General features: G+C 37.1%; 1 protein-coding gene across 4 annotated transcripts; it reads right to left on the bottom strand.

Annotated features, from left to right (window-relative positions):
* Nucleotides 1-567: 567 nt before the first annotated feature.
* On the bottom strand, nucleotides 568-24181 carry C6H5orf63 (chromosome 6 C5orf63 homolog). Of its 4 annotated transcripts, none has more exons than XM_055142383.1 (5): nucleotides 24045-24181; nucleotides 13155-13279; nucleotides 8894-9014; nucleotides 5787-5843; nucleotides 568-5120 (listed from the first exon to the last, which is right to left on the bottom strand). In XM_055142383.1, exons 3-5 carry the CDS (start codon nucleotides 9005-9007, stop codon nucleotides 4959-4961), a joined length of 333 nt encoding a protein of 110 aa, XP_054998358.1. In that variant the 5' UTR covers nucleotides 9008-9014; nucleotides 13155-13279; nucleotides 24045-24181; the 3' UTR covers nucleotides 568-4958. The 4 variants fall into 4 exon arrangements, with proteins under 4 accessions (XP_054998358.1, XP_054998360.1, XP_054998359.1 ...); XM_055142385.1 differs by having other exon boundaries at nucleotides 568-5108; XM_055142384.1 differs by lacking the exon at nucleotides 24045-24181 and adding an exon at nucleotides 22840-23238.
* Nucleotides 24182-24228: the final 47 nt, after the last annotated feature.

Below are 24228 nucleotides of genomic sequence, written 5' to 3'. Positions count from 1 at the left end.
AGTCACATATTTAGGCTCTAATTCTAGTTCTCTTGCTTTTTCTACCACATCTGCAGTTACTTTCTCGAATGAAGTCTTGAACCCCCTTATAGTCATTTATTAGGATTAGAATCAAATTCTTTCAATGTTGATTAATGTTAGTGTTGATATTTTCTACCTTCTTCCATGAATCATAAATGTTCTTTATGGCATCTAGAATGCTGAATCATTTTCAGAGTTTTCAATTGACTGTTCAGATCCATGAATAGAATCACTAACAATGGCAACTTTAAGCTTGCGAAAAGCATTTCTTAAATAATGAGCAGAAAATCAAAATTTCTTTTTCATCTATGGGCTGCAAAATAGATGTTGTATCAGCAGACATGAAAAATAATTATCTTAGTATAGTCTTTATCAGAACACTTGGGTGATCAGGTTCAATATCAATAAGTAGTAATATTTTGAAATAATTTTTTTATTCTTAGTAAAATGTCTTACTAGTAGACTTACAATATTCAGTAAATCATGTGATAAACAGATGTGATGTCATCCAATCTTTGTTTTTGTCATTTAGACAACACAGGCAGAGTAGGTTTAGCATAATTCTTAAGGGCCCTAGAATTTTCAGAATGGTAAATTACAAGAATTGGCTTCAATTTAAAGTCACCAAATGCATTAGACTCTAACAAAAGAGTAAATCTGTCCTTTGAATTTAGGCACTGGTGTTTCTTCTTCAACGATGGTAGTCCTATCTCATATCTTTTGCCAATAGAAGACTTTTTGTTACACGGATAGTATATTTGGTGTTGTCATCTATTGTTTCGTGTAGCCACATTCATCTAGTGATATTACTAGACATTTTGGAGAACTTGTTGCAGCTTCTCTAACAGCAGTTGCTGTTTTACTTTGCACTTTGATGTTCTGGAGATGGCTTCTTTCCTTAAACCTCATGAACCAACCTCTGCTGACTTCAATCTTCTCTTCTGCAGCTTCCTCATTTCTCTCAGCTTTCAGGAATTGAAGAGTTAGAGTCTCCTCTGGATTAGGCTTTGACTTAAAGGAATGTTTGTGGTGGTTTAATCTTCTATCCACACAACTGAAACTTTTTCTATATCAGCAAAAAGACTTTCACTTTCTTATCACTCCTGTGTTCACTGGAGTAGTGCTTTCAATTTCCTTCAAGAACTTTTCCTTTGCAACTTAGATGAATGGCACAGAGGCCCAGCTTTCACTCTGTCTCAATTTTCAAAGTGCCTTGCTCACTAAGCTTAGTCATTTCCAGCTTTTGATTTAAAGTGAGAGATGTGCAACATTTCCTTTCACTTAAACATTTAGAGGCCCTCATAGGGTTTTCTTTAGAGCCATTGTTGAGACCTAATTTCAATATTGTTTTATCTCACAAAAAAGGGAGTTCTGAGGAGAGGAAGAGAGATTGCATGACCAGTTAATGATCATTCAGAACATACATAACAGTTAACAATTTTATTTTCTCTTTGGCTGCAGTTTGTGGTGCTGTACCAAAACATTCCAATGCTAACATCAAAGACCCCTGACCACAGATCACCAGGATAGAAATAATAAAAATGAGAAAATCTGAAATATTGTGAGACTATCTAAAATGTGACAGGCACAAAATGAACACATGCGTTGGAAAAATAGTACTGAGAGATTTAAGGAAGAATTACCATAAAACTTCAATTTGTTTTTTAAAAAGAGGCAGTATCTGCAAAGCACAATAAAACACAGTAAAACAAGGTATGCTTGTACCCCTACCACCTACATTGTTTTATTGCCATGGAAACTTCTATTATTTTCCTATCACTGTGTGACAATTTACCACAAACTTAGTATCCTGAAGTAACAAATAATTATTATCTCACAGTTCCTAGACATGGTATTAGATAACTAGGCATGGTATGGTATAGTTGGGTTCTCTAATTACGTCTCAAAGACATGAAATCAAGGTGTTGACCAGGGCTATAATTCTTACCTGGGGCTCAGGATTCTCTTCTAAGCTTATTGGTTGTTGATAGAATTCGTTTCTCTGAAGCTATAGGACAAATGCCCCCATTTTCCTGCTGGCTGTCAGCTAAGAAGTACTCTGAGCTTCTAGAGGTGACTCCATTTCTTGACATGAGGTGCCATTGCTGTTAGCAACACTGATACTTGCTTTTCTCTGGGTTAGATGAAGCACATCAATCTAGTTTCCCCTTTCACAATTAACTATAAGAACTTTATTGTGAAAGGGCTCTTCTGATTAGATCAGGCCCACCCAGAATAATCTTTCTTTTGCCAAATAATATAACATAATCTCAGCAGTGCTATTGCATAATACACATGAGTTCTGCTAATAATCAAAGAAGAGAATGATATGAGTGTTTACTGGTGTCATCATAGAATTTTGCCAACTGTAGAGTTCAACTTATAATGTATTCTAAGTATTTATATATTTGTGAATTAATTGTATTATAACTATTTAAATAGCACAAATATTTAATACTTATATAAGTATTTGAAATGTATTCTTTCCTAATATCATTTGGGCAGATTTCTCATTTTTGTTGAGTTTGTATTAGGTATAGAATAGCTGAGAATTCTCTTTGTGAGATTGTGTAATGAAACTTCTGATTTAGTCACACTTGATTTTTCTGTTTAGTTTTTGGATTTAGGGATTACTCGTGGTTGCTTTCAGGGAACACACCTGGAAGGCTCTGGGAACTATAAGGAATGGTGGGTATCGAACCCAGGTTGGCCTCATGCAAGGCAAGTTCCCTACTTGCTGTATTGTCGCTCTGGCCCTTCAGTAATACTTTAATCAAGTGGGTAGTGAGAACTGGTCTCACATTTGACAGGTTGTGTGACCTTGGACTGAATGGCATTATTTACCTTTTATAAAAGGAGGGAGGTGGAACTAGATAATGTCTAATATCAGTCAGCTCTGATATTAGATAATATCTTAGACTATATAGTATCCAATTGAAATTTAGCCAAGTGACTCAAAATATCCAAATACATTGAAATAGTTCACAACTAAGTTCACTAGAGATAGAATTGCAATAAACATAATTTTAAGAGGCAAACACAGTTTTTTGTTTGTTTGCTTGTTTTGTTTTTGGATCACACCCAGCTAAACTCAGGGGTTACTCCTGGCTCTGCACTCAGGAATTACTCCTAGCAGAGCTCAGGAGATCAAATGGGATGTTGGGGATTGAACCAGGTTGGCTGTGTGAAGGCAAATGCCCTACCCACTATCTGGCCTTAAGACAATTTTTTAATGAAATAAATTCATGTTTTTATTGACTAAACCCAAATATAGTTTATTTATAAAATATAGTAGTATATTTATAAAAATATGTAGTATATTTATAAAAGTATAGTCTATACACTATATTTTTATTACAGAAAATTGTTAATTTTTTTTGTCTTGGGACTAGAGAGATATGGTACAGTAGGTAAGGAATTTGCCTTGCACACAGTTGACCCAGGTTCTCTTTGAGCTCACCAGGTGTGATTCTTTTTTTTTATTAATTTATTTTTAATTAGTGAATCACCATGAGGGTACAGTTACAGATTTATACATTTTTGTGCTCATGTTTCCCCCATACAAAGTTTGAGAACCCATCTATTCACCAGTGCCCAATCTCCACCACAAGTAAACCCAACATCCCTCCTACCCTCCCCAATCTCATCTCTCCACACCCCACTCTGCCACTGTGGCAGGGCATTTCCTTTTGTTCTCTCTCTCTAATTAGGTGTTGTGGTTCACAATAGAGGTGTTGAGTGGCCACTGTGTTCAGTCTCTAGTCTACATTCAGCCCGCATCACCCTTCCCCCGCTTGGCCTCAGACCGCATTATAATTGGTGATCCCTTCTCTGAGTTGCCCTCTCCCCAGAATGTGAGGCCAGCTTCCAAGCCATGGAGTCAACCTCCTGGTACTTATTTCTACTATTCTTCTATTCTTGGGGTTAGTCTCCTACTCTGTTATTCTATATTTCACAGATGAGTGCAATCTTTCTATGTCTGTCTCTCTCTTTCTGATTCATTTCACTTAGCATGATACTTTCCATGCCGATCCACTTATACGCAAAATTCATGACCCAGGAGTGATTCTTAATGGCAAACCCATGAGGAAGACTTGAGTATAGCTGGGTGTGGCTCAAAAACAATTTTTTTTGTCTTTAGAAGACATATCTCTTCAGTTATGGTCAGAAGTGATTTCCTCCAGATACTAAAAAAGTGCATAAAATTATTATCCTATGACAAGTTGAGTTAAATGATGATAACTGAACAACTATCAAAGGCTATATTTAAATAGTATAAATCAATTAATAATTTGACTACAAGGAATTCTGAGAATCTTATATACATTTGACATGTTTAAATCTTTGTTGTTCTCAAATAAAGCCAGGATAATTATTCTTTTATCCCCTCAACCCCCGCCAAAAGCTCTCATTTTGAACAGGTATTATTTAATTTCACCAAATTGGTCTTTTTGCAGGTATATTTGTTAAAGTACCCCTTTATTGACAATGAATAGTTATTAACAATTCACATTTCACTTTATCTACTGAATGTAAAAGCATTTATTCTTTTATTAAAAAGTTAAGCCCTCAGGGCAGCAGCAGGAATGCAGTGTTCTTCCTATCAACAGCATTGTACAATGTATGTGAAATGCTTCCAAATTAATACTAAAGGGAAGAAAAAATTTAGAAAATGGACTTATCTTGCCCTCCATCCTCATTCTGCCAAAATGCTACTCTTATTGTATAAAATTCTAAAAGGTGAATGATCCCCCATTGGTATTTTCATCATTCAGAAGAGAGGTGTCAACATTTATTTGGCACTTTTTGAGTTCAGAACATTCTGAGGGCTGTGTGAAAGTGACAAAAGGAATATGAAGCCTTGATCCTTTGCTTCGGAAGATGCCTTCTGGATGGAGGTTGAAAAATCATGAGGGTGTTTATCAGCTTCTAGCATGTCATTGCTCAAGTTTCTGAAGCTGTTTTTCAAGTTTTGAGATGTTTACTCGATGCATCATCAGAAACTGGCCATTCAAATGAAAGACTGGAATGTCAAATTTATACCTTTCGTACCAAGCAGAGTTTTCTGGAAGTGTGATGTCCACCTCCTGTAAAATAAACTGAAACAGAGACAAATTAAGGTCTATATTTAAGAGAATGTGAAACAATGTAATAACTCTAGAGACAAAGTAATCCTTAGGTGAGTTCTAATGGTGAGGTTCTGATGTTATTTATTTACTTACTTATTTTTTATGACCCAAATATTGGGACCTTGTTCTTACAACTTTTAAAATTTCTAAATATTCCCTAGTTCCCGATTTGCCTGCCTGCCTGTAATGCCTGTTACATCAGGGCACTAGTCAGTTTTCCATGAAATAAAATATGTTCCAAGTAGGAAGCTGCCTAAGAATCACGACAGGCATGTTTTGTTATAAACATGGGAAAGGTGACATAGTTTGCTACAGGAAAACAGTTCCATGGAAATAACAAATGAAACATAAAAGGAATGGGGGCAAAAGTTTAAAGAAAGGATGAATACTACACCTGTTTTTTAACTTTGACTCATACTAAGAATCAGCGTAAGAAAACCAGTACTGCTCAGAGAAAAACACTTAGGGGTAATGAGTTTTATGGAAATCAGCACTAAAATCTTTCTGAAGAATAGAAAGGGAATTTAAATGAAAAATCATTTAATCTCTTTCCTAAAGAAAGGATATAGCCAGATACTTCATTACACATATACTACTCATTCCATATACGTATAAAGCCAGATTGTTTAATATTACCCTATTTTTATAAGGCTCCAGAACTTTCTTGGCTTCATCACAAAGAGGACATGGATCCTAAGGGAAGTAAAAAATAAAGATATTTTATCCAAAGAAGGACATGTGACTTTAAATAAATACCATAGCAAACAGATTATACTTGTTTTAAAGGACTGTTTTCTAAAAGGTTAATTACAGTTTTAGTCCCACAGCAAAATACTATCATATAACCTTATAGATAGCTAGTGTTACACAATAATTGGGCTCTCCACATTTTGTAGTTTGTTTTGCTTTCATTTTTTTCCCAGCAACCAATTAATCTAATAACACTAGATGGTTATATTTGTTATATGTGTGAATGCATATGTATAAATATATGCATATACAGTAATTGTTTACATAATAGGTCAGCATAGAATTTTTTTTGGTAGAGCATTTGCCTTGCACACAGCCAACCCAGGTTCGATTTCTCCATCCCTCTAGGAGAGCCCGGCAAGCTACGGAGAGTATCACGCGCACATGGCAGAGCCTGGCAAGCTGCCCATGGCATATTTGATATGCCAAAAACAGTAACAAGTCTCACAATGGAGACGTTACTGGTGCCCGCTTGAACAAATTGATGAACAACGGGAGGGCAGTGCTGAAAAAAAATGTCATATTTATGTGATACGCAGTACATGCTTACATTTTCGTTACTGGATTTATCTAATTGGTCTGGGAAATTAATTTTGCTGACAGGTAGTTCTAGGCCTTTGTCCTTTCTACATTATAAATACTTTTTTAGGGACTGGAGTAATAGTACAATGGGTAGGGCACTTACCTTGCATATGGCCTATCCCAGTTCAATCCCTGGCACTCCATATGGTCCCTTAAGCCTGCCAAGGGTGATCCTGAGAGCAGCGCCAGGAGTAAGCTCTGAGCATCTCCAGATATGGCCCCCAAACAAAACCAAACAAAAATACCTTTCTGGTCTGGCTTATATCACCAAAATAGCTTGAAGTCTTTGGCAAGAGAGTCACTGAGTTTTGTCACTCATTGTCTCCTAACTTATTGAGATGAGGGTGGATAGCCATTGCACCATATTAAAAAAGGAGGAAAACTTTATTTACTTTGGATGTTTATACTAGCTCTTCAATGTTGTGTGTGCTTTCTCATTACACTGTGTCAGAAATCAGTTCTCAAGACCAATTCTTCACCTGAGAAGCAAGCCAAGTTTTAGTGACTATTCTTGTTTACACTCTGTAACCATTTTGTGGAGAAATCTATAAAGTTTGCTTTGGGTCATTGGCAGATTTTAAAGGCTTTTCAGCCCATGATTCTGAACAGGGATTAGGGATAGGTTCTTTGTATAAGCTCAAAATAGACTAAACACTACTGATGCTTGTATAAATCTACTTTTTACCATGACAGGAAGGAATAGCTATTACGTAAAACAAAGTCTCCTCTAGTTTAATATACAGTTTGTTTTGAAATAAGGACCCAGATCATAAAAAGACAGTTTTACTTCAGAAAGGTCATTCTGGCCTCAATATCTTCATTAAGATAATTAATATCATCATATTAATATAAGCAATATAAGTAAACAGATTGTAGCCTGATGTTTTAAGATTATCAAAATTTTGTGAGAAAGATTTGAAATGTCAGCAAAGAATCTTTAAAGTAAAAGCAAGAATCGGCTAAACTGAAGAAGTACTAAATGTACCCAAAATTAGCTTTTATATTAAAAAACTTTAATTATGCCTAGATCAGTTTTTTGTTTTGCTTTAGTAAAAATGGATATATGTGCAAAATATCACGTCTATTTTGTATTTTTATGAGAAAAAGTCGATCAAATTTTAAAGAGACCAATAAACCGGTAACAGATCAGATTTCATGGTCTGAATCATTCAGACATTCTTTTCTAGGATTTTCCATAGCACCAATGGAACACATATTTACTGCTGGAAGAGATCCCTGAGCACTAATTTGGGAACACCCCTTAGCACTACCATATGTGTCCCCCCAAACAAATAAAGTAAAACAAAATGGTCTTCAAACATAGTGCTGAAGTGTTTCCTCGTATTCCTAAAAACAAGAAGGCTCGATGTGCTTTATGTAAAAAGTATGTGTGCTTGGTAAGTTACCTTTATACATGAGTTAGAGTATAATTGGCTCTGAGTTAACTGCTAATGAATTGACTATAAATTAAACAACATGTATTTTAAAAGATGCACAATGGGGCTGGAGTGATAGCACAGCGTGTAGGGCGTTTGTCTTGCACGCGGCCGACCCGGGTTCGATTCCCAGCATCCCATATGGTCCCCTGAGCACTGCCAGGGGTAATTCCTGAGTGCAAGAGCCAGGAGTAACCCCTGTGCATCACTGGGTGTGACCCCCCCCAAAAAAAAAGCAAAAAAAAAAAAAGATGCACAAGGCTATAATTTACAAAAAAAATAAATTATTTCCAGGTGGTAGTAATCATATTATAACCTGGTAGTTCTTTCAGTGTAGGGGTCTATTTACAAAGCAATTATTAAATATAATAGTTTGCCTCATATAATTGTGTGAAAATAATTCTAATAAGAAAATATTTGGAGTATCATATTTCACTCAAGTGAGAGAAGGAATCCGGAGTTCCAACCTCCATCGACAATCAAAAATCAGGGATGCTGTCTTGCTTGACAAGGCGTCAAAAATCAGATGGGCCGGACACGTAATGCAATTCAGAGACGACCCCTGGATTAGAGCTGTTACCGACTGGATTCCACGGGATGTGAAAAGACCGAGTGGTCGCCCACCAAGGAGATGGTCAGACTTCTTCATCAAAACCCTGAATGAATGTTTTGAAGCTCTTCCTGTTTCTGGAGCGAGCAGATATCATTGGGCTACACAAGCATGCAACAGGGACGGATGGAGACATTACTGGTGCCCGCTTGAGCAACTCAAAGATCAACGGGATGACAAGTGATTAGCATATTTAAGGAAATATTATTAACAATAACTCTGATTAGAAAACAGTTACTAGTTTTATGTCTGTAACTGAGAAAATAAAGTACAGGTCTGAAGAAAGTTTATTGCATTTCTTCCTTCTTTCTTAATTAAACATTTTTTCACCATATATTTGAATATTTTATATTTTCATGAACTACCTTTGTGAATAAAGTTAACACAGGCAGAGGAACTTTAGAAGCAGAAAGATTTCTCAAGAGGAATCCAATGGAGTATCTGGCAAATTGCATGGCATTTCCTTGAAACCAGAGCATCTTAATTCTGCCAAAAGAAAAACAGACGAGTAAGCTTGTGTTTCCCAGACTTTGGTTTTTACATTATGAACAGTAAGCTGCAAGCCTATGATGGAATTATAATGATTCAGAATTGTTTCTCAGAGTCTAGGAAAGTCAGAGAACCCAGATGTTTGGCAAGACTCCAAGATGCTTCAACCATCACTGTATTCTAAACAAAACAGTAGAATAGGGTGGTGGGAGATCCATATTTATGGATTAGTGTTTGCCTAATAACTTGGGTTTTTTTTTATAAGCAAACTACATGAGTTTGTTCATTTGAAAACAAAATTAAATTTCATCTGCAGGTTTTGCTAGCATCCTTATGGTTTCATACAATTTGGAGGTTCCCTGAGATGGTATATTCATAGAGATATTTAATTTTATTAGCAAGCACTCAACATCTGAACATCATCAAGGTAAAAAGAATTATAAACAGCACAAAATCCCAGCTGAAGGTTAAAGTTATCATTTTTGTGAGATGTGTGCCCCTCTATTGCAAGAGATGGGAAAGCAGAGAGCTGTACTTAGAGAGGAATAATAGGAGACAATCAGGCTGAGTTAATTTGTCAGTCACAAAAATCTACTCCTCTCTTAAGAAGTACTTTAAATGGATATTTTCATAATTTTTTAAAAACCTCATATACAAATGTATTAGTGTTCTAGTGTAGATATTTCAATCAGAACAACTTGGTAATAGCATGTCAAACACTAGGCTTTGAAGCTTCCTCATCCTCTACTTAGTTTAACCCAATCTATTCTTACTTATTCTGAGTAGAATTCTTACTTATTCTATCGAGCTTTGTTCTTCAAACTAACAACATGATTAATTTCACTTTTAAAACGCATATACACTACTATTTATATTATTAGTATCCCATGATTATGTTATTCCTGGGTCTTCATTTCTTAATTTTCCTTTATTCCATCTGGCTTCATCTACCCTTTCCCACTCCCTTATCTTGGAAAGTTGCAGCCACAAAGATTCTTCTTCTGTTTCTTGACTACTAAGATCATGTCTTCATCAGCATCTTTGTACTTGTTGTCTCTCTGCATGAGAATCTCTTAAGTAGCTTTTCTTCCTTTGGCATGGGTTCATGTTACCTCCCCTCCTATGATAGCTCAGTGATGACTACTTTACCCATCATTCTTTTATGCATACATTTTTATGGTTTTTACATTTCTTTTGTTCTTCACTTTCTAAAATTATTATTTTTCTATACATGGTCCCACTAATACAATGAATTTCATAGGATCAGGTCCTTGGTCACTTCAGTAGTCCCAAACATCAATATAATCAACCTGACACATAGTAAGTAATTAAATACTTATTGAATGCCCAAAATTTTAGACTATACCTTTTTATTTCTCTTTAGTCAAATTTGTAACTGACCAGTGTGCATATCAGTTACTATTTTGACAGATCTTTTTTGTGGGAGAGTGGGGGTTGGATTTTGGGGCCACATCCAGTGGTGCTTAGGGGCTGTTCCTGGCTCTGTGATCAGGAGTGACCATATGTAGTGGCGGGAATTCTAACCAGGATTTTGGCCAACATAAGCACTTGTAAGGAATGCATGTTACCACTGTACTACCTCTGGCCCCTGGACAGATTTTTTTTTAATTGCATCATCATGATGCAATAGTTACAAAGCTGTTCATGATTGGGTTTCAGTCATACAATGATCCAAGACCATCTCTCTATCAGTGTCTATTTCCGACTACCAATAACCCAAGTTTCCTCCTGCCATCCCCCAGCTCCCCATGTCTGCCTCTGTGATTCTATGGCATGTACTTTCCTTCCCCCACACCCTCTCCCTTTACTGCCCTTTTGGGCATTATGGTTTGCAATACAGATACTGAGAGGTTATCATGTTTGTTTCTTTACCTACTTCCAGCACACAATTCTTATCCAGAGTGATCATTTCCAACTATCTTTGTCATAATGGTCCCTTCTCTATCCAAACTGTCTTCTCCCTCAGTACTTGTGGCAGGTTTCCTTTTATAGCTCTTATATCATAACTAAAGGATAATACTCCTCTGAAAATCCATAGGATTGTCGACAAGGGCACTTCCACAGGCCTCCAATCCTTCACCACCATCTAGAATCTTTCATTACTTTGCTCCACAAAAGCATGCATAAAGCTTGACTGTATTAATTGTGTTAATCTCTATTGGCAAACAGGCTCCTCAGTGTAAGATTAGCCTTAAATAATTAACTCATTTGAAACAGAATCTTATAATTAAAAAAAAACAATACTTTTCAAACTTTTTAGTAAAGACCATAGGGTAGAAATATCTAATACTTAGGACCTTGGGACTCCTCAATGGAAGAATACATATCTTACAAGTGTGAAGCTTTGACTTTTATTCTTGTTACCTCTCCACAAGCTGAATGTGATCAGAGAAGTACTGCTATTTAGGATCCCTGGCATTATAACAAAGTGTATGATCTCCAGTGCACTATAACCAAGTGTATGCAAACTTTGTTAAGTAAAGTGACCTCTGGTGAGCACCAAAATTAAGTGTTTGTGCACCACCACAAACAAGTGTAGGCCTTCCAATTAGCACTGTAACCAAAGTACAAATAAGAGTAAGCATCACAAGGAAAGTATGTTATCTCCTGTGCACCACAAGCGTGTGACTCCTCTCAACCACCTCCCTCCCCATCACCACAGCACCAATAACAATAAAATAGAAGGGAAGAGGGGAAAAGATCTGATATGATCCACAAAAGAATCTTTCATTCTTGGGCCTTTTTTCCTTTCTGGGTCATACCCAGCGATACAGAGAGGTTACTCCTGGCTCTGCACTCAGGAATTAGCCCTGGCGGTGCTAAGGTGACCATATGGGATGCTGGGAATCGAACCCAGGTCGGCCGCGTACAAAGAAAACGCCCTACCCGCTGTGCTAGAGCTCCAGCCCCATCATTCGTGAGCCTTTATTCTTCTACTTTCCCCCAGATTTCTCTGCTAACTCAGTGATTCTAATAAGATATAAACAAGGTCTATAACAAGAATTTTGCAAGAATTTGCAGCCCAGCATTATTCTCAGGTGGAAAGTGGATGTAAACAATTTCACAATATTCTGTGCTACTCTCATCTATGTGTGAAGTTCTGACAAACACATTTCCCATATATTCAGCAGAATCAACAATGCTAATAGATGAATGTGGTTCTTTTGGGGTTTGTTTTTGTTTGGGGGCCACACTGGGTGGTGATCAGGGCTTACTCCTGACTTGGTGCTCAGGGATGACTCCTACCAGGGCTTGGGTACCATATTGGTGCTAGCGTGGGTTGGTAATGTGTAAAGCAAGCACCCTACCTGTTGTACTACCTCTCTAGCTTTAGATGGATGTGGATGAAGACAACAATTCTATATGGGTTTGTCTATATGGGACATACATTTAGTGGAAAATAGCATGTTAGCCTTGTCAAAAACAACAACAACAACAAAAACTGGGGCTGGAGAAATAGCACAGCAGGGTGTTTGTCTTACACGCGGCCGAGCCGGGTTCGATTCCCATCATCCCATATGGTGCCCTGAGCACCGCCAGGGGTAATTCCTGAGTGCAGAGTCAGTAGTAACCCCTATGCATCATCAGGTGTGATCCAAAAAGCGAAAAAAAAAAGCATGTTAGCCTTGTAAAAATTTCTGCAGCATTGGTTTTGAGAAAGGCCTATGTCAATCAATAGTGGTTCACTCTGCTAGGGTGTGGAATTAAAGAAGCTATATACATGGAAGAGCAGGAACTTTTAAAAATTAGTTTTATTACAGAAAACTTAGAAAGATAGCCCTTGGAAATGAAAAGATAATCATCTACAGCAATGACTAATGACAATTACTAGGACAGTGAACTGCAGCTCATGGTTTTGGTGGAAGGATTTAAGATTTTTTGATGTCTAGTTGGTAAGGCAAGAACAACTTAATTGCTTTTACCTAGCTGAGTTGAGACTGAGATAAGTGTTAAGGTGTTAAAAAAAAATCACATTCACAATGGAAATCTGCTTCTGTACTCCAACATGACAAAACACAGCATGTGGTCTGCATTGTATCCAAGACAAATAAAACCTGTTATAGTAAACAGAGTTGCTATTCATTCCAAATTTGTTAGAATATTTGTTCAACCAACCTGAAAGTAAGGTCTTCAGTGATGCTACAATGTTCCAATTTACAATGATTTCTCTTTTCCACTGTAATTCTCTATTTCTTCCTTGATACATATATTTAATCACTTTAACATGGCACATTTGTTCACTGAGAAATAAATTAGAATTATTATTTCAGATTTACTATCCACATACTTTTCAAATACCCTTAAGACACACGTATTTTACCATAGTGTTAAATTGAGGTTTCATTTTAAGCATTGTATTAAAAATTATATTAAAGTCTGATCTAAGAAATAGCTCCATACAACTCTTCTAGGCAGAAATGAAATACTAAGGCTAAAATTCTGAACACTGAAATTCACTTCTAAAAATAATGAGTTAAATGAAAGATGACACACTCCAATTGGAACTTTATAATATTCTTCTTAGAGTATTTTACAAACTCTGTAAAACCTAATATCATTGTTGTCAATGTCACATTCACCAAATCATGCCTTCCTGAAGTAAAATCTTAAAATGGGCTATTCTATCAATGTGACATTTTCATTAGTTCTATTATTTTTAACAGTTATGAGCATTATAAAAAATATCCTGAAAGGTGGTCTGCCTGATAGCTCATGACTGTGAGTGGACAACACCCTTTTGATTAAATCTTTGACTTCAGTCATGAAATGTATATACTTATTATCCACAGAGACACAATTTTCTCTTTTGTAGTTTGTTATGTGCCTTTGTGATAAAAGCAAAAAGCAATGCCCGTAATTTCAAAGAAGCACAATTGGGTCATCTTTGTCATATACCAAAAAGAAATGCAAAAGGTATAAGACTGGATTTAGAATGTGCCTAAAACAAATTCCAAAGCCTAACAATAAAGATGTTGACACCTGCTGTTTCAAGTCCAGTGCCACTTAGAGGCATGGACCCCCCTGAAAGAGAAAAATGCTTGCTTTTCAACAAAACTGACACTGACTTCAGTGGTCTTTATGTCAGAATCAAATACAACATGTGGGGAGGACTGATTGGGCCAATTCGTCCCTCCTTGAAGCAATACAACTTAACATTTTCCCTGCAAAGCACTGAAGGGCATACCATATTAAAGCAACTGATTATAGTACAAAAAGAAGGCAGAGTCAGTTGAACCTTTATTAAGGATTATTCATTTCTTACATGAGGATCTACCCAGGCTATGGCTGCATATCACTTATGTGGGCTTCTGGGTTCTTTACATACAGTGTGTGTCTGATTACAAGGAAAACAACATTGTTCTCCCTTAAGCAGAAAAACTGACCTTCACTGACCAGAAATTTTTTATTCATACAAAGAATCCTTGGTACACTGAATGTCCAAACTCACATGATCCCTCATCAGAAAGCTGCAGTGTTAGTTCATGTGAAAAACCAAGTTTATATAAGCCAAGGTATCACCTTGGTTATTAACAGGTAACATTAAAACTTCTTCACAAATGTGCAATGTGAATTTAATGATGAATTTACATTAACCAAAGACTATTACTATAGCTCTCAATGAACCTGTCTTCCATAAAGAGAGGCTTAGGGCTTTGGTTTAGTTATTTGTGAGATATAATGTGCTCCTTGCATATTCATTACACTTAAGTATAATGTTTCTATTTTTACCCAAAGAACTGGGAAATAAGTGTGTACACATGCATGCACACACATTCACACACCCCTTTAAGTATGTGAACAAAATGAATTATTTAATATTACTGAAAGTTTAAATGATAAAGTGAGATTGCTCTTATTGACCTGTGTCACGACTCTATCAAACCTAGAAACAGGGAAAAATGATACAGCGTCTACACTTTTGGTCAGTCAACTGGGTGATCTCCCTCTTCCAAAGAAGCTTCCACTCAGCTTGCTATCCTGTATCCAAGTTTGTAGCCAAGAGATATAAGAAAAGACAATATTTAAGAACAAAACCAAAAACTGAAAACTGAGTAGATGCTTTGAGGTTTCAATTTCTAGAGGTTAAGTGAGGAGAGAGTAAAGCTATTAAATAGAATCAGAGTAGAAGCAGGAAGAGCCAACCTGGAGTGGGGCTCTTACTTGTTGTCGGTGTGTGTGTGTGTGTGTGTGTGTGTGTGTGTGTGTGTATCTGTGTTAGATTCTGCAGTCAGAGATCTAGCCAGGGAAAATGCCAAGGAAGTGGAAACAACTCAGATAATGATGTTGCAACAAAGATCTTGAGCTAACCACTTAACCCATACTCAGGTGACATACTCAGGTGCATTCTGACTATGTAGTTTGGACTGTTGATTTGATTACACACAACCATGGGTAGGATACATCATACCTCCAGCTCAAGGAGCAGCTTCTCACTGTGCATGAATACCATGTTCCCTACAACTTATACTTCCAGATTCCAATGCTAATAGGAAAGATAGAGAAACCAGTAGAGAATCAGTCCCAGAAAGGACTGACAAGTGCCTAAAATTTTCAACGCCATATATATAGTACTCATATATATATATCTGGATCTCATTATGGTAATAATCAAGACTTACCTGTCATTAATACTTTAAAAATTCTATGCTAATATATTTTGGAGTTTATGAGATAGGACTCTTTTTAATTTTTCTCTAAATTACCATGGTTGTAGGATTCTAAGAATTTGTCTATTTCTGATCCACTGTTTAAACTTAGTTGGTGCTATATTAATTTGTACCCAACACAATGCTCTATGAAAATGTTCTCTAACTATTCAATGTGTTGGCCTGGCGTATCCAGTAAGATTACAGCTTCATTGACAATATGTAGCATTTATATATCTACTACTTAGTACGTGTCTCTGTTCCCTTAGACTATCCCTTCAAATTCTTGGTAAAATTGTCACTAATTTTTTTTCTTTTTGATATTTAGGCTATTTCTTTCCTTCCATATAATATAAGCAACAAGGAAGCTAGATATGCTCCAGCAGATTTAAGTGAGAGGATTTAAATTCTTAACTGAAACTGAAACAATATATTATGTCAACTTTTACATGATTATTAAACAGATATGTCATTAACCACTTTGTTCCACAGTTAGGAAGAAAGGGATGATAGGTTTAAATGAAAATAACTTAATTATTTTAAAAATAAGGGATGATAGGTTAGAGAGATAGTATTGGACTTCTGGTGCTTTTCTTGGATGTAGTTGGCCCTTATTTGATCCCTCACGCTGCATACAATCCTCTGAGGAATGCCAGGAATGACCCCTGAGCATAGAGACAAAAGTAATCCCTGAACGCCACTGGATGTGGCCCCAAAATAAACAAAAATTTTAAAAGGAATGATGTCAACTTATAAGGTGCTAAAGATATAGTCATCAGATAAAAACATACATTTATACATATGTTTAAATTAGAAATACAGGGAGATTATAACAGGAACATTTACTGGACAAGTTTATTTTATTTTGGGGGGCTTGGGATGTCACACCTAATGGTGCTCAGGGGACATTATGGAGTGCCAAGACTTTATCAGGCTCAGCTGCATGCAAGGCAAGTATCCTTAATGGGCAAAGTTTAAATGTTGAAAAGGAATAACACTGTGGGCTAAGATTGGAAGTGGTGTCATAGAGCAGGATCCTAAATCATTTAGGATTTGGATATGTAGGAAAAAGGTGAAGCATTTCAAAATGGGTTAAAGACTCAGGCTGTGAGGTAGGAGAACTGTGGGGTTTGATGTGACACAATGAAAGGTTTTGAGCAAGAGTGATGTGATTGATAAAACCAGTACTCTGGAAGATCTGGTGGCATCATGCAAGATATTATGCAGAGAAAAGGAGTTTTGTCAACTGTGAAATGGAAATGCTACTTAATAGTTCTGCTCTCTTACTTTATAGAGATCCAAAGAAAAGTATTCATAGACTTTGCATGTCAAATGTCACAATGTGGTTTAGAGGTAGACACACACCTTACATGCATGAGCTCTTAGGTTTGATCTTTGGCACCATTAAAAAAAAGTTGAAAAGATCAAAAGTTATCCTGATAGGAGAAGACAAAATATCATGCTGAAGAAATGTTATGATAACAGACCATTACTTCAAAAATGCTTTAAAAATAGTGGGAACCTACATTGCTAGACATTTAGGGAACTAAAATTCACACTTCTAGGTAGAAGAATAAAGGCACTTGATCATCATGAACTTCACTTCTCTAGCTTCCTCAATCACAGTGGAAGCTTTAGTGCCAGAAAAAAAAATCCAACAGAAGAATGGGGAAGGATGTAAGAGTGGACAGGAACTCCTCTCAAAACTCTCTAATATCTAAGATGAAAATGTGCTTCACTAAAGGAAGAATAATGCTTCATCTTTCTTTCTTTCTGTTTTTTTTTTTTTGCTTTTTGGGTCACACCCAGCAATGATCAGGGGTTATTCCTGGCTCTGCACTCAGGAATTACTTCTGGCAGTGCTTGGGGGACCATATGGGATGCTGGGAATCAAACCTGGGTCGGCCGCATACAAGGCAAATGCCTTACCCACTGGGCTATTGCTCCAGCTCCACTTTTTATTTCTTATTAAGAGATATTTTATTTTTAAATTTTATTTATTTATTTTTTCTTTGCAGGAGTCAACTTTTCTGTCCCAGTAGATCTGAGAAATTTCTTTCTTTTTTTTTTTTAAAAAAAAATTTATTCTTTTATTGAATCACCATGTGGAAAGTTACAAAGCTTTCAGGTTTAAGTCTCAGTTATACAACGCTCGAACACCCATCCCTTCACCAGTGCACATACTCCACCACCAAGAATCACAGTATACCTTCCCCCTACAATCCCACCTCCCCAGCCCCCCACCCTGCCTGTGTAACTGATAAATTTCACTTTACTTTGATTACATTCAATATTTCAATAAAAAAACCTCACTATTATTATTTGGAGTTTCTCCCCCCTAACGTTGGACCTGCTGAAAAGGAAGCATTTGATAATTTGTTTTCCATTGCTGAGAATGAAGAGATATAAGGTCAAGCGGCCGCACTGGCAGCAGCATGGTTTTGGATTTCTGTATTTTAGTATTTTAGTAACTAAGTCCTGAGAAATATCTGCCAGAAATTCATCATTGCAAGCTTGTACCTCTCAGCTACTTTATATTACACATATGAGTGCAATCTTTCTATATCTGTCTCTTTCTTTCTGACTCATTTCACTCAACATGACACTCTCCATGTTGATTTACTTATATGCAAATTTCATGACTTCATGTTTTCTGACAGCTACATAGTATTCCATTGTGTAGATGTACCAGAGTTTCTTTAACCAGTCATCTGTTTTTGGGCATTCTAGTTTTTTCCATATTGTGGCTATTGTAAACAGTGCTGCAATGAACATAGAAATGCAGATGTCATTTCTACTATACCTTTTTGCCTCTCTGGGATATATTCCCAGGAGTGGTATTGCTGGGTCAAATGGAAGCTCAATTTTTAATTTTTTGAGAATCATCCATATTATTTTCCAAAAGGGCTGAACCAGTCGGCATTCCCACCAGCAGTGAAGGAAAGTCCCTTTCTCCCTACATCCACGCCAACACTGGTTGCTTTTGTTTTCTGGGATGTGGGCCAGTTTCTGTAGTGTGAGATGATATCTCATTGTTGCTTTGATCTGCATCTCCCTGATGATTAATGATGTTGAGCATTTTCTCATGTGCCTATTAAGAGATATTTTAAAAATGACTTAAATGACAGACCCTTGTCACTTTGGCATTCTCCTCCATGTCCAGAAGCTATGCTGGGTTTTCCCAGGCCATTGGGGAACTGACAAATATGAAGTGGAATGGGAAAGGAACTTTAAGCAAGAGTTTGTTTTAGACTCTTTGGACCTTAGCAGTCACACTTTCCAGATCACTGCTTCAGAGGAGTCTACTGAGGGTGGTTGGTAGACTTGGCAATTGGGGGAGGGTTTATAAAAACCCACTTGGTTATGAAAAATTAAAAGATGCCAATAATAAGAATAACAGAACCCTTATTTGTTTCCTTTAACACTCAGGGGTGCAAAGGGGATTCTGCACTAATTTCTGTTAACATAATAGGGACTTGCAAACACTGTATCCTTTCCCTCACCCTCAACCTTAAAGACACTGACTCAGCATCTGGCCTAGAGCCAGAGAGGCATATTCTGAATTCAAAGTGTGCAACAGTGTTCAGTACAATTACGATATAATGGCTGCAAAGCTGCTCCTGAAAGCCAAGAAAACCTGAATAATGTGGTTGGGTTATATCATACACGAGGACTTAATAGAGTTTAAAAACCAATTTGAAAATTCCTTCATTCCATAAAGATAGCATTAAGACGAGGACAAAATCATTCTAGTTCAAGGGATGAGAACAAAGTGCATAAGGAATTATGCAGGCTCCTTACTATATTATCCTTAACCAAAATGATCCATTCCTTTTGAAGCACTCTCTGATACTTAACACTGACCCAGAAAGAAGACAATTTCATTACAAGATCTTAGTCTTCTTGTACCCAGCTAGTAATGTCGGTTTCCTTGCAATTTTAAAAAGCGTATTATCTCATTTCCAAAAACAACTGTTTGCAATTCAGTATCTATCCAGGCTATGTCTTCCACTCCTCACTAATATTCCACCATTTCTAGTTCATCTTGCCAAAGACGTGAAGTTAGCCATAAGATCACACAAGACCTGAAAGTTAGTTCATTCATTTTAAAAGCCATTTTGTAGCAAGCAAAGCTTTGGGACCTTTGAGTTACTAAATCAGCATTTCTTGTACTTGTGATAACAATAAATCAGGCCCACAGAAATACACTATACAACCTGAATATTAAGAATCATCCCTTCTTCAGGTGAGCAATCCTATTATGAGGCTCTATGAATCTTATTCTGTTACTTCACCTCTAACATTGATAAATTATCATATTATTTTGGAACTGGGAAGTGACTTAGGAGATTTCCTTGCTTTATGGATAAAGAAACAAAATTTTAACAGTGTTTCAAACTGAATTTTGGGGGGTTAATTTCTACATATTTTCTCCTCGCATATACATAAAGTAAGAGTGAGACAATGTTTGCAAACTAGAAGGGATTTACAAATTTAAAGCCTTCTAAAAATCTCCAAAAGCTATATATATATTACATTTTATATATTACATTTCAGAATATAGCCAAGAACAGATACCACATTTTGTTTAAGACAATATGCGGTTGGAGAGAATGAGGCCAGATTTAGTTTCAGATGGCAGAATTATTTTACTATAAGAATGAGTTTCTGATTTCTAGAGTCAAAGGAGATTTGTATTAATTTTATTTTTGAAATTGGAGGAAGTTGAATTTGAATCTCTTTCTCCTTACTCTTATGTTTTAAGCTGCTTCAGCTGAGTGAATTTCAATTAAGTAACAGAATCTTTTATCTTTGCTATCTAGAAGACTATGTATGTATTTTTAAAAGTAAAGTGTTTAAGAGCCAGAGATACCTCAAAGGGCTGAGCAAAATGCTTGCATTCAGGAGACTTAAGTTCAATCTGCTGAGCATAGTCAAGAGTGACTTCTGAATCCCAAACTAGAATTACCTTCCAAGCACTGCTAGGTGTTGTCCTAATCATCAAAGCCTTTCCATCCCCAAAGCAAAGTGTTAAAAAAAAAACACGCCCAAATAATTCAATTTTACATCTTTCCTTCTGATTAGAAGCCAATTCCCATTATTCATACTTAATATGAAAATATACTGAAACAATGAGAAGAAGCTAATTTGTTTTTAGTAGTAATATTTGGGTTTCTGTTGCAACCCATAGGTAATAGAAGGACACAGAAGATACTGTAAGTTTGTACTATTGCAACACAAAAAACAGATTTGGAACTTCTTTGAATATTTTTTGGGGTAGAGTTTTGGGTCACACTTAGTAGTACTCCTGGCTCTTGGCAGTGCTCAGGGACCATTTAGAATGCCAGTAGGCAAACACCCTACATGCTGCGCTATCTCTCTGGCCAATCCTTTAAAGTAGAAAGGTTGTAGATTGGGTTGGAGTGATAGTACAGTGGGTAGAGTGTTTGCACGTGGCCTACCCAGGTTCAATCCCGGCATTCCATATGGTCCCCTGAGCACCACGAGGAGTAATTCCTGATTGCAGAGCCAGGAGTAACCCTGAGCATCACCAGATGTGGCCCAAAAAGTCAATCAATAAATTAATAAAAGAAAAATGAAAAAGTTTTGGATTTTCTTCAATATTATTTGGGCGAGATTTCCTTAAAAATTGGTCATACCTAACCTAAGTCCTTTATCCTTAAGGCAGGCCAATACAAAATATTGGTGCCCTAAGTAACCTAATGATTTGGCATAATTTCACATGAATATTCTTTAAATGTCTGTTTAAAGATGTTTGGGTGAGGAGTTGTCCATGGCAAGCCTGGAGTGAGGGTGGAGATAATGCTTGGTGGAGCCTTTTAGCTTGTATGTTCCACTTAACACAATACGGCCTTAAAGTGGACAAAGCCATTTCTTCCTGAAAGGCAGTATGGTGACCATTTATGGATTTCTTAATATGCTCTTACCTAATTCAAGCTGTGTATCAAACCATCCTTTCTAACTGTATCTAGCAACCTATTGAAAGGCTATTGTTTTCTATTCTTTTTTCTACCTGGTTGCGTTCCAGATGTTTCACTCCTTATAAATTTCAACTCTCTTCATGGACACTATCTTTTCATTTCTCTAGGATGTAGAGTGTCTGTGATGTGCCAGGCACTGTGCCAATTACTGGAAATATAAATGTGATTAAGATACTTTCCTGCTCTTAAGAAAGTCACCCTTAGGGCACAAAAAGATTTGTAAACAAATACAGTATCAGAGAAGATATTGCAGGCCATTGAAGCAAAATGATTATTACGAGATGGTACTGGTGAGATGCCCTGAAATCCTTGAAAATGGAAATAATCTTTTTCAAAAGATATCTTGAGTGTTGCCTTTATCTCTAGAAACCTTAACTTTGGTAAGAATTTAAATAAAAAGAGTAGTCTTTTCATTCTTCCAGCTCCCTGGGGTTATAACAGGGATGTGAAGAAAGAACCAGAGTATAATAAATAACTACATAAGACTAAGCCAATCTTTCACTTTATGTATTTTTTCTCAAATGATCTGTCCCCAGAACTTGCAAAAAGGAAGCTTACTTAGTCCCTGCTACATCTATAACTACGTACCCCTGATCCAGATGGTTTCTCCCCTTTGAAATAATTGCAAACAAGATTAAAACTGCATGCAGGAACTATTCCAGCTGACTTTTGGCTTGCTCTAATGCATACTCCTTGAATAAACTACTGGTAAAATTAGATTAAAAATAATTAACATTAAAGGAATCTCACTACTTGTACCAGATCACCTCAAGGTTCTGCTATGTGTGAAACTTGAACCCTGGTATTAAATTAACTGAATACACAAGTGCACTAGAATATAGATGTTATGAAATACAAAAACTAATAATAAAATAACTTATTTTGAAGGCATATCTCCACATTGCCTCTGGGTACTTAACAGTATGATAGAGCCAGGAATCTGGAATAAAAGAGAAATATAGTCCAATAAATTCCCAAGTTGAAATCCTCATTTCTCTAAACTTACCAGCCATCGGGCCATCTAAATAAAACCACATACCCACAATTTCCTCTAGTGAAGCAGACAAAAAAAAAATATTGATTCTTCCTTGGCAGGTAGTTACTACTGAACACAGCAAGCATGAAGAAAATCTGGGGTTTCTGTCTACTCACCAAATTTAATTTTAACAACAAGACCTTTCTGGTTCCAGGCAATTCCTCAGCAGAGCAGGACCTGAGTTATGAGGCTATGACATTTCTCACAGAACCATGATTAGTTCTGCCTTTATTTCCAAGGTATCCCTATGCCACACTGCATTAAATCTCAACGTATAGTTCCAAGTGTCATTAGAACTTCATGTACATTTTAATAAACTATTCTTCAGATAATTACTACATGATAAGATGGTGGACTCTAATAGCTATCTCTACTTGTACAGTGTCAGGCAGGCATAGCTCTAGTGGCTGCTCATCCCTGACAAGAGTTTCACATGCTTATGTGGAAAGAAAAGTGATAGGGATAAAGCAGATTCAAGATGCTATTGCTTCTCTAGAGGAGCTCAGAATCTTGGGGTCAAGCTACATCTTACTGTGGCTTTTTAACAAAATGCTCTAAAACGTATTAAACACTTTCCATTAAGAAACAATAAAGTCAAGGAGGCAACATACTTGTTAAAGTTGGTCTGAGAAACAAGCGCTTGCACATTCATGTTAGTAACAATTTAGTTTTATATCTCTGGACTTTTTTTTTTAAAAAAACAACAACTATGAGCTGCTATTTGTCAGGATAACTGACAAGGCTAAGTGTTTATTCAGAAATGCAATTTCTGATTTATTCTCTAATTTTTCAGCACCTAGAGAGCTGCTTCTGCTTAAGAACAGAAAGGAGGCCCGGGAGCCAGGCATACTGTAAGCCAGCACTTAAAATTTTCCTTTATTTCAATCTTTTCTCCCTAAGTAAAGGTCAATATGGCTGCTCAAAAATATTTATATAAAAAGACAATTATCTTAACGGGTTGCCAGGTGCGATTATATTGCCACTGCATAGAATTCAATTAAACCCCGGAAAGGACGTCGGAAAAAGCACGAAGTTGAAATGTTTTCGGCTTTCTCTGAACAAGCTGCCTTTTGCGGCTCATTGTTCTGTTCTCGGACCAGACTGCCACGGCACCCACTCGAGTGCACTTTCTCGCGCGCTCGCTCTCATAAATCCGCACCCACACCGCATGGACTTAAGGCGCTCCGTTTATTAAACTTCCTGTCAAGGCGACCGAAACCAGTACCGGTTAGCAAGGAAGCCCGCTCTCCTCGATCGGATTTGCTGGGGCTGGAGGCGTGTTGCAGGCGCCCACCGGCCTGTGCCCCGCACCCACACCCACCTGAGCCTCCCCTCGCCTAAGTCGCGGCATCCATCCCGGGCCAGGTACTTCCGCTTCAGCGGGCCAGGTCCCCGCCCCACGCCCCAGCACTTCCGCCCCAGCGGGCTGGAGAGCTGGTTGGTCTTGGCTCCCCTAGCCTGTCGCTCCTCCCGGAAGGGAGGCGGTGCAAGGACCGTGGGAAGAG

This window comes from Sorex araneus, chromosome 6 (genome assembly GCF_027595985.1).
Source record: "Sorex araneus isolate mSorAra2 chromosome 6, mSorAra2.pri, whole genome shotgun sequence".
NCBI classification, from domain to species: Eukaryota; Metazoa; Chordata; class Mammalia; order Eulipotyphla; family Soricidae; genus Sorex; species Sorex araneus.
This window is presented reverse-complemented; position numbering and strand designations above follow the sequence as displayed.

What these genes read in the sequence shown, in the direction of transcription:
- C6H5orf63 (XM_055142383.1), bottom strand. Translation starts at nt 9,007, where the DNA reads ATGCTCTGGTTTCAAGGAAATGCCATGCAATTTGCCAGATACTCCATT. An exon ending in TGTTAACTTTATTCACAAAG is followed by an intron (nt 5,844 to 8,893) that starts GTAGTTCATGAA and finishes TACTTCCCTTAG; the next exon opens with GATCCATGTCCTCTTTGTGA. An exon ending in TGGAGCCTTATAAAAATAGG is followed by an intron (nt 5,121 to 5,786) that starts GTAATATTAAAC and finishes TCTCTGTTTCAG; the next exon opens with TTTATTTTACAGGAGGTGGA.